Below are 10,599 nucleotides of genomic sequence, written 5' to 3'. Positions count from 1 at the left end.
CTTTTCAGGAATATCAAATCTGTCTGCACTCCCCCACTCTCTTGGGAGCCCCCCAAAAAATTAAAGGGGAAAAAACCTGGATGTACATTTCCAAACTATAAGATAAAAAATCGAATAAAACCTACATGCAGCAGCAGTGTTTTGTGTTGTGTAGGCTCCTATGATGTACATATTTTGTTAGTGCAAATGGCTTTTAGATACCCATTAGGTCCATAAATTACCATGCAGCATATACAGTCATACCTCGGGTTGAATGTGCTTCAGGTTGAGCGCTTTCGGGTTGCGCTGCGCAGCAACCCAGAAGTACCGGAGCATGTTACTTCCAGGTTTCACCACTTGTGCATGCGCAGACGCTCAAAATGACATCATGCACATGCGTGGAAGTGGCAAAACGCGAGCCACGCACGCGCCATCGCGTCTTACGTTCCATTCAGGATGCGAAGGGGCTCCGGAACGGATGCCGTTTGCATCCCGAGGTACCTCAGGTTACAGATGCTTCAGGTTACAGACTCCACTAACCCAGAAATATTACCTCGGGTTAAGAACTTTGCTTCAGGATGAGAACAGAAATCGTGCAGCAGGAGGCCCCATTAGCTAAAGTGGTGCTTCAGGTTAAGAACAGTTTCAGGTTAAGAACGGACTTCCGGAACGAATTAAGTTCTTAACCCGAGGTACCACTGTATTCAACACACACAAAACAGCAGCAATTTGTTGTTGACAAAGGACAGCTGAACATATAAAGGGCCCCGTTACCTTCAGTAGCTTAGGGCCTCATCAAACCTAAATCCAGCCCTGGATAACGGGTATCGAAAAAGGAGATTTAATAGATTGGATAAAAGTTATTTAGTCGCAGAAAAAAGAAGATATGGTTATTGGAAACTGGGCGGGGGGGGGGAGACCGGGGATCGGAAGAACTCCTATAAAGATATTGAATTTGTTATGGGTTAATGCAAATAATACTGTATGTTAAGAATTTCTAAAATTATATATGTATATAGGCGTTTGAGAACCAAGGTAGCACTGTACAAGCAAAAAAAAGGAAGGCGTTATAAAATAAATATATGGAGGGGGTGCAGAGCGATTTGATATTCCTGAAAAGAGAATTTTTTTGAACATAGTAATACAGAATTAAAGTTATACAGAATTAAAAGCAGAAGTCTAATGTCCAGGTCAAGGGAAGCTTTTTAAGGTCTCATGTTTTGCTCTGTATTTGCTACGTGCTGGACATAGGAGCATAGGGACCTTCTGCCCCCACTCCACAAATTCCCATTCAAAATGTCGCCTACAAAAATGTCTCCTACGAAAGAGACACAAAACTTACAACACTGGTGCTGAACAAATTCCACAGGACGAAAGATTAAAATATAGATTTGATATTTCCATCAAAATGTTAAATACAGTGAAATGATTAGCTATTCACAAGCTTCCAAATGGATAAATGAACAACTCGGCTCTCTTACAAACATACAGTCCAAAAAGGCACCCTCTCTCCCTTCCTCCTGCCTTAAATTTACATCACAGCAGTTTCCAGAGCCAATACTGTAAAACTCAAAACATCTGTTTGGCTCAAGAGAGCTATGATCAAATTGGAAAGAAAGACCTGATTGTGTGTGCAGTTCCCTCGTGACCATGCGCTCAACTCTTTTGGATTACAGCCATGAATTGCAGAGACTTGGTTCACCTTTTGCTTATAAATCAGGATTAATTTCACTGAAGTATAAAGTGGAACAGAAGGTTCTGTAGTCATATACTACGCTATTTGCATCAGAATTCACATTCTGCTTTCTGTCTGCGTTTAGATCCTTCTGATCTAAACCAAGCCAAGAGCATGTTCAGCATACAGTAGTGATTTTACTGGTGCGGGTCGGTAAATGTGCCCATGTTGTAAACAAAATCTGCCCTTTTTCCCTTATGGGGTATCCAAGAGCCCTTATAGAGTCCTTACGTGGATTCCCTATTGGTGGGAGAAAATAACAGAGGCCAACCAGAGAATATTGAGAAGCAAAGCAGCTAGTAAGCCTGATCTTTATTGATCTGTTGCAACAGGGTGCTCCCCTCACACGCAGGAAAGGAGGAGAACCCAGAACAAAGGTGTGCCTGCCCTTATAATATAGACATTTTAAATTCCCTGCCCTGGAGCTCAAGACTCCCCCCTCCATACATCATACATACATCACAGAAGGGGTGTAACCCAAGACCACCCCCGACAAACATCATACTACCTACATCACAGAAAAGGCGGTCTACAACAGAAATTTGAATGTTGTTGTTTTTCCTGTCTGTCAGGTTATCTGATAATGCCTTATCTGATTGCCTTTCCTGGTAGTCTGGCCATTCCTTTGAGATGATGATTACGCAATTCCTGAGACAATGGGAAGGTGTTTTTTTTCACCTCCTCCCTCCTTGCAGAGAAGCATTTGGTCAGCTTGAGAGTCAAAATGGTTTCAGGACGGTCTTCCTGTGCTGATCTATGTACATGCTTGGTTGGTACATTTATGAACATATATATATATATATATATATATATATATATATATATATATATACACACACACACACACACACACACATATATATATATATATATATATATATATATATATATATATATATATATATAAAACCTTAAATTTTATTACTACACCCATCACTGGGTAATATGGACAGTGGTGTGGTTGGTGCTGGGCAGATCACAGCTCTGAGACTTTTTTAGATCGGGAGTGATGCCATCATCTGCCAGACTAGGCATAGCTGTCAACTTTCAGATTTGAAAATAAGGGATCAGCAGCCTCACCTGTCCCGGGAACAGTCTACGGAATATCTAACAATCCGGAATAGCAGCGGGAAACGGCGCTGGAATAAGGGAATTTCCCGCAAAAAAAAGGGAAGGTTGACAGCTATGCAGACTAGGGCACCAGAATGAGTAATCATCCATCCTTGCTTTATAGTCATATGAAGCTTTCAAGGCTGTTTATGACAGATTAGCATCAAGGACGCCAGAGAATGGAGAAAATATTGAAGCAAAGGCCATGTCCTTCTTTCGCCCAACCCTTCCATGGAACTCCTACTGCATGGCAACTGTTTATATAGTAACACTGCTTTGCAAGATGGAATGCATAGCTTGCATAGCTCATTAAAAACTGTAGGCTGCATGTCAGCTGACTGAGGATATTTTGTATGGAAATATATATGCATGGTGGGGACCCCGAAATTCTTCTCAGTGGCTGCTCACAGGCAACTTTGCAACTCCCTGGAGGAGCTAGACCAGCTTGCAACTTGCTGTCTTTCCTTCTTGTTATATTATTATTATTATTATTATTATTATTATTATTATTATTATTATATTTGTATACTGCCCTTCATCCATAGATCTCGGGGCAGTTCACAGCATAAAAATGTTCCAGTGGGTTTGGGGAAACTGGCTGCTTTTTAAATGAAAGGGCTGGCACCGTGCTGTTTTTATGGTAAATATTTGTATGTTTTCAAAGCAAGATTTTATACATGCATATGGCTTTATTTCCATTAACGTTTAAATGGTGCTGTTATTTTTTAAACGACTCGTCCCCTTATGTTTTTAGCGATTTTTGCTTTTATGTGTAAGCCGCCTTGAGTCCCCGTGAGGGAAAAAGACGGGCTATAAATCAATATAATGTAATAATAATCACAATAATAACAACAACACCATGTTTCCAAAAGCTACTGTCTATATAACCTGCTGAAAACTGCGCCTATTTTGCCCTCAAAAAATGTAGCTGTTTTGAATTACAGTATGCAATTTATTTATTTTTATGGGGCTCAATTTTCGACAAATTTTGCCCCGCACATAGAGAGCGTCAAGCGCCACAATCCTAGAGGAAGCCCGAAGCGCCAACTTCCTCCCCCGGGTTTCCGGTTTCCCAGAAGGCCGCGCGAATCACTTCCGGAGCAGCGCCTCACTTCCGCCCTCGTGGTCCTCGCGCCTAGGAGTTCGCGGTCTCCCGCGCTGGGTCTTCGCTTCGCTCGCCCGCCTTCGCTTGGAAAGAGCCGCTTTTTGCGGGAGGCGCCCCGGCTCCGTCCCGCTGCCGCCATGCTGGTTTTATTCGAGACCGCGGCCGGATACGCCATTTTCAAGGTGATCTGAGGGCGCGACACGTGTCGAGTAGGGTTCCCACGTGGCTGCTGCTAGCGAGAGATTGGAGGCTGATGGCGGGGCGGAAAGGGCTGGGGGTTGTCGGTGCTCTCGGTTTATACGTTCGCTAGCAATAAGTCGAGAAATGGTTTTGGAACAAGGAGGATAAACGTGGGGAAACCCCATCCTCCCTTATAGCGGACCCGGTTTCTTTCCCTGCCACACCCCAGCATTTTCGGGGGGGGGCTGGTAGGTCTTCCCGCTAAGCTTAAAACTTGTAAGCCTTCCTGGGTAATCATGCTGTGTTGTTGTTTAGTCGTTTAGTCGTGTCCGACTCTTTGTGACCCCCTGGACCAGAACACGCCAGGCACTCCTGTCTTCCACTGCCTCCCGCACTTTGGTCAAACTCATGCTGGTAGCTTCGAGAACACTGACCAACCATCTCGTCCTCTGTCGTCCCCTTCTCCTTGTGCCCTCCATCTTTCCCAACATCAGGGTCTTTTCCAGGGAGTCTTCTCATGAGGTGGCCAAAGTAGTGGAGCCTCAGCTTCAGGATCTATACTTCCAGTGAGCACCCAGGGCTGATTTCCTTCAGAGTGGATAGGTTTGATCTTGCAGTCCATGGGACTCTCGGGAATCTCCACCACCACCAGAATTCAAAAGCATCAATTCTTTCCCAGTAGTGATATATGGAAGTGAGAGCTGGACCATAAAGAAGGCTGATCGCTGAAGAATTGATGCTTTGGAATTCTGGTGCTGGAGGAGACCCTGATGTTGGAAAAGATGGAGGGCACAAGGAGAAGGGGATGACAGAGGACGAGATGGTTGGACAGTGTTCTCGAAGCTACCAGCATGAGTTTGACCAAAGTGCGGGAGGCAGTGGAAGACAGGAGTGCCTGGTGTGCTCTGGTCCATGGGGTCACGAAGAGTCGGACACGACTAAACAACAAGTTGGAAGGGAGCATGAGGGTCATCTAGTCCAACCCCCTCCAGCACGGGAATGTGGGACTCGAACCCCCAACCCTGACATTAAGCTGAGCTATCCCAGCAGTCTATTAGTAAGTGATCCTTAAAACAACCCTGTGAGGTAGTCTCCTCCATCCTGGTGCCCTCCAGCTGTTTTGCATGGCAGCTCCCAGCCGTGTTGCCTGGGGGGTGTTGGGAAACGTAGTCCAAAACATTTGAAGGACACCAGGGATGGGGGGTGTTGCTGTTACAGCAGATTTAGGTAGGGAGAGAGATAATTGGTTCAGGCTGCCTGGGAGTGAGATTTTAGCTGGGGACTTCCTAGTTCACAGCTCTTGCCTTTTACCAGCATTGCATCCACTCGCTCCAGTTAAAGTATCCCATTGTATCTACATTGCACCCATTTCTGCCAAGAGGATGGGACTGCATTATTTTGCACATTGAAGTCTACTTTGTTTAGGATTTTGCTGGTGATCTAGTGTTGATACAGCAAGCTTTGTGTGTTCACTGAAACAGGGTTCTGGGCAATGCAGAGAAGGAAAGTGAGTCTTTAGGGTTAACTTCTATACATCTTTACTTAAATGTCCTGTCTTTACATCTGAGTAAAGATGCATAAAATTAGACTGCATGGAACACGATTAATTTTGTACTTGTAACAGACATCTTGATTGAGATGTCAAAGACCACAGGCTTTTCCCTCTAGTTGAGAAGCAGCATGTAAGTTTACTGAATACTTTTAAAACATGGCATCTCACACTTGCAACTAGATTTTTCTCTGGTTAGAGATGCGGCAGAGAGTTGGTGTGGTGGAATGGCTGTTTTCTGCATCGGAATTGGAGAGATGTTTTGTGCATCTCATCTTACATAGCAACATTGAATCTTGTCAATTTTGTGTGTATTTAGTCTAACTCCTTATCTGTCATAGGTTCTAGATGAGAAGAAACTCCAAGAAATTGACAGCTTATGGAAAGAATTCGAAACTCCTGAAAAAGCAAATAAAGTGTAAGTAACTTTCTCAAGTTACAGATAGGTAGCCGTGTTGGTCTGCCATAGTCAAAACAAAAAAATATTTTTTTTTCTTTCCAGTAGCACCTTAAAGACCAACTAAGTTAGTTCTTGGTATGAGCTTTCGTGTGCATGCACACTTCTTCAGATACACTACAGTAGCACTTCAGGTGCTACTGGAAAGAAAAAAAAATTTTTTTGTTTTAACTTTCTCAAGTAACTTATTATTTCATTCCAGTACAGGGTACACCTTCATCTCTCTGCTCACATAGGAATCACTGTTTTTCGCCTAGCACCAGTCCTTGGGTTATTTTGTACGCACAGCTCCCTCTTAGAGTTATAAATCTGTTAACCTTCATCCTCCACTGTTAACATGACAACTCTATAGATGCAGTTGGATGGCAGGAGCCTTGCTGTAGTGGAAAGGCTTGCAAAGTATTTTTCAACAGGATTAATATCACTCAGAAGTGAGGTTTAGCTACAGCCATGAAACAGAATGTGTTGATAATCTTAGCTCTGCCCCTCAGGCATAATTAGACCCACCAGGCTTCCCCATTTGGCCTACCAGGCCATTTTGGGCAAACCATGGCAACCTGCCCTACAGCTGACATCATAGATTAAATCAGTTGTGTGGCGGGTAAAATCACATCTGGGGCAGAAAGGGTTTTGCAGGCACCACTCATTGGTGGTGCCCGCAAAGCTATTTGCAAGGTGTTTTGAAGCCACAGCTATCAACTAGCTGTCAGGGCTTCAAAGCACATCACAAGCGTTTCTGCAGGTATCTACAGTCAGCTTATTGTTGGTGCTCTTGAAGAGCAGACTACACAACTGTAATTCTGGCTGTACCAGGGAATTTTCCCCTCCCTGGGGAACTTCCTAGTGCAGGCATGTCCAGCCAAAAGTAGCCTGAGATCTACCATCCAATATCAAAAACTGACAGTGATCTACCATACTCTCCCATTGTCATTCTTCAACTAAAACATATTATATTTGGCTGCGCTTATGATAAAAATAATACCAAATGATAGTCGCTTCCATAAAACATGAAAAGCTCATCATAAATCAATATATTTTTTAAAATACATACTTTGTATACTTGCAATAACATAAGAAAAGAACATTGAGGACAGTGTCTTACATAATCAGAACATGATGCATGGATTGTTCACAAAAGCTCATGCCATAATAAATGTGTTACATCTTTAAAGTACCCCAGACTCTTGCTGTTTTTCAAATGAGCCAGGGGCACATAGCAACCACAGCGGTTTCCCCCATAGTTCGAAACAGAAATTGGGTAAGCTCAACTGCAGAGTTGACAGCCTTCAAGCACCACCTTAACCGGATGAAACCTATAGAAGCCCTTTCCCCTGGATCCAACCCACCCTTTCCTTTCAAGTAAACCTAAACCTTTCTCTCTTTGAGGAGCCAGGGCTACACACACACACACACACACACACACACACACACACACACACACCTCCCCGCGTGGGCGGGGTGGCAGCCAGGAAGAGTCCCGCACTCCCTCGCCACTTGCTTCTCCTTCTCCTTTAGAGAGAGAGAGGTAGAAGCCCTGTGCACTGGCTCCTCGAGAGAAAGGGCCGTTTGGGGAGAGACAGATATCGACAAGAGACAATCATATGATCTACAAGTCGATCTCGATTCACCTGTTGGACAATGCTGCTGTAGTGCGTCTGAAGGGGCCGGAGTATGAAATAATTTTGGATAATAAATTTGATCTTGATGGAGTCAGAAACAATGAGGCAAGGTTAGATAAAGGTAAAGGGATCCCTGACCATTAGGTCCAGTCGTGGCGGACTCTGGGGTTGTGGCGCTCATCTCACTTTATTGGCCAAGGCAGCCGGCGTACAGCTTCCGGGTCATGTGGCCAGCATGACTAAGCCGCTTCTGGCGAACCAGAGCCGCGCACGGAAACGCCGTTTACCTTCCCGCCGGAGTGGTACCTATTTATCTACTTGCACTTTGACGTGCTTTCGAACTGCTAGGTGGGCAGGAGCAGGGACTGAGCAACGGGAGCTCACCCCTGTTGCGGGGATTCGAAAGGTTAGATATAATATACTTAATAACTATGTTTTTTGTTATTATTCTAGAATCGTTCTCTAGCAAGCCTTAAACATCTATGGTTTAGTAGTAGGAAGTTATTTGTCAGTCAGACTTAATAGGTTCTGTTTTCCTCTTTGGTAGGTTAACCTGATGGGTCACTGCAGGCTTTTCATTTTTCAGGTATCTTGTGTTTTAGAAGGTGGTAGCAGATACTCTGTTCCCCATGGTGCTTATAAAAACTGTTTGGTATATTTTATTTAGAGTGAAACTGAAACACTTTGAGAAGTTTCAAGACACCACAGAAGCTCTTGCAGGTAACCGAGGGTTATAATATATCCCTTCCTTTCTTTGGTGGCTGGCTGATCTGTTCCTGGCAAACGTGGAATTATTAGCTGTGAGAGTAGGTGACTTTTTTCTAGTGTGTTTTAAAACTTAATATTACTTATTAAAGGTAAGGTAAAGGTACCCCTGCCCGTACGGGCCAGTCTTGACAGAATCTAGGGTTGTGTGCTCATCTCACTCTAGAGGCCGGGAGCCAGCGCTGTCCGCAGACACTTCCGGGTCACATGGCCAGCGTGACGAAGCTGCTCCGGCGAACCAGCACCAGAGCAGCACACGGAAACGCCGTTTACCTTCCCGCTATAAAGCGGTACCTATTTATCTACTTGCACTTAAGGGTGCTTTTGAACTGCTAGGTGGGCAGGAGCTGGGACTGAACGACGGGAGCTCACCCCGCCGCGGGGATTCGAACCGCCGACCATGCGATCGGCAAGTCCTAGGCGCTGAGGTTTTACCCACAGCACCACCCACGTCCCTATATTACTTATTAAGTCCACACAAAAACCCACCCCCCTGCCTGCTAATGCAAGTTATTTGTGGCACATCAGCAGTTGGTGGGAGGAAAGGACTAATTTTCATGTAGCTTACGAAAATGTGCTTCACTTCCCTTCTCCAGATGAATACCTCTTTATAAACCCACGCAAATTAATGTAATCAATATGGTGTGCCTCTGTGCTAGCCACCCAGCCAATGCCTAGACGAATGATGAGCAAATTTGCCTGCATCTGAATGTGTTAGTTCAGTGATGTCAGTGGGATTTTATACAGTGACTTCAGTGGGATTTTATAGCAGTTTGCGGCCTTAGAATTAGAGGGAGTAAAAACTACCTTCCTGCTGTCACTGATGCTTCCTTCGTAGAACTGAATCCCCAATTTTTGGTCACTGCCACAGAGACAACAGATAAAGTTTGGTGGGTGGCCGGTATTAGTACATATTTTGTTCCATTATGAACTTTGCCAGGCTGGGAATGTTAGACAGTCTGCAGGTTTTTTTTACAATGATGTTGTCAGGGGCTCGGGAGCAGGAGCACAGGGGAGAGAGGAAATGGAGAGCGAAGGGGAAGAATCCGAGGGCAGCGTAGGGGAGTATGACAGTGACCCGAGAGATTCCATGAGCTTCTCCAGCGAATCAGAAGATTCCCAGAAGGGGGCGCTGATGGTCAGGGCAAGGGGGGTCCCAGGGGGGACGCACCAGAAACAAGGAGCCAGCGGGGACCCCCAAAGCAGCAGCGGGGGATCAGGACCAGTTTCCCCACCAGAGCGTAGTGGGGGGGAAGAGTCACATGTGTCAGGACCAGCGTCTCCTCCAGCGGGGAGAGAAGATGAGTCAGGGCTGACCACGCCTCCATCGGAGAGTGGGGGAACGGAGGGGAGGTCAGTTGCAGCTAGCCTCCCCGAAGGGGGAAGCAGTGACAGCAGCAGTGAAACGGTCAGGAGGAAAGTTGCCGGCTGGGCGCGCGCGCCAAGTTCAAATGTACAGGCGCGAGGGACAGCGGGAGACCCGGATTGGGAACCAGCTCCTAAAGCCCGCCGGAGGGAGGGGGAAGACTCAGGGGATTCAGCGTCAGAAGAGTCTAGAAAGGGCGAGACCCCGAAGGACAGGCGGAACCAGAGGCGGAAAGAACAGAGGAAGAGGTGGAGCAAGGCTAGAGTCTTAAACTGGTGTCTGGGGGGAGGAGATTCAGACGGAGCTTCAGCGGTCTAGAGTTTGAGACGTAGAGCTGCACGCTGCGGCTGTGGAAGTGAAACTGAACTTCAATAAAGACTTTCGTACTTAACAACGAAGCGGCGTTGGTCCTTTGTGAGCTGGGATCTCGGGCAGCTCTGACAGATGTGCTTTCTCCTTTTAGCATCCACTGCTCTGGTGGAAGGCAAGATCAACAAGAACTTAAAGAAAATCTTAAAGAAGATAGTTGCCAAAGATGCACACGAACAGTTGGCCGTAGCAGATGCCAAACTGGGAGGTGTAATCAAGGTGAGCTCTGGTTTTTATGTGCCCTGGCGATGTGGTGTTCAGATGAGGTGGTGTTCTCAAGGCCCGTGCTAGGTTTCTTTATAGCTCCAGAACAATGAGTTTGTGCTGCATATCTTCCTTGTCCAATGCTCTGACACGGCCTTTTC

At 45.6% G+C, this 10,599-nt stretch overlaps 1 protein-coding gene across 2 annotated transcripts in view; it reads left to right on the top strand.

Moving 5' to 3' along the window:
* The first annotated feature begins 3,920 nt into the window (after positions 1 to 3,920).
* NOP58 (NOP58 ribonucleoprotein) overlaps positions 3,921 to 10,599 on the top strand; it is a 40,038-nt gene continuing 33,359 nt past the window's right edge. For both annotated transcript variants that reach the window (XM_083629225.1, XM_083629224.1), the window contains exons 1-4: positions 3,921 to 4,111; positions 6,000 to 6,076; positions 8,402 to 8,454; positions 10,329 to 10,453. In XM_083629225.1, coding sequence (XP_083485351.1) covers positions 4,067 to 4,111; positions 6,000 to 6,076; positions 8,402 to 8,454; positions 10,329 to 10,453 — 300 coding nt within the window. In that variant the 5' untranslated portion in view covers positions 3,921 to 4,066. The remainder of the gene's footprint in view (positions 4,112 to 5,999; positions 6,077 to 8,401; positions 8,455 to 10,328; positions 10,454 to 10,599) is intronic.

This window comes from Podarcis filfolensis (assembly GCF_964270895.1).
Source record: "Podarcis filfolensis genome assembly, chromosome: 1".
NCBI lineage: Eukaryota > Metazoa > Chordata > Lepidosauria > Squamata > Lacertidae > Podarcis > Podarcis filfolensis.
The sequence above is the reverse complement of the archived record's forward strand: the minus strand, read 5'-3'. Positions and strand labels throughout refer to the sequence as shown.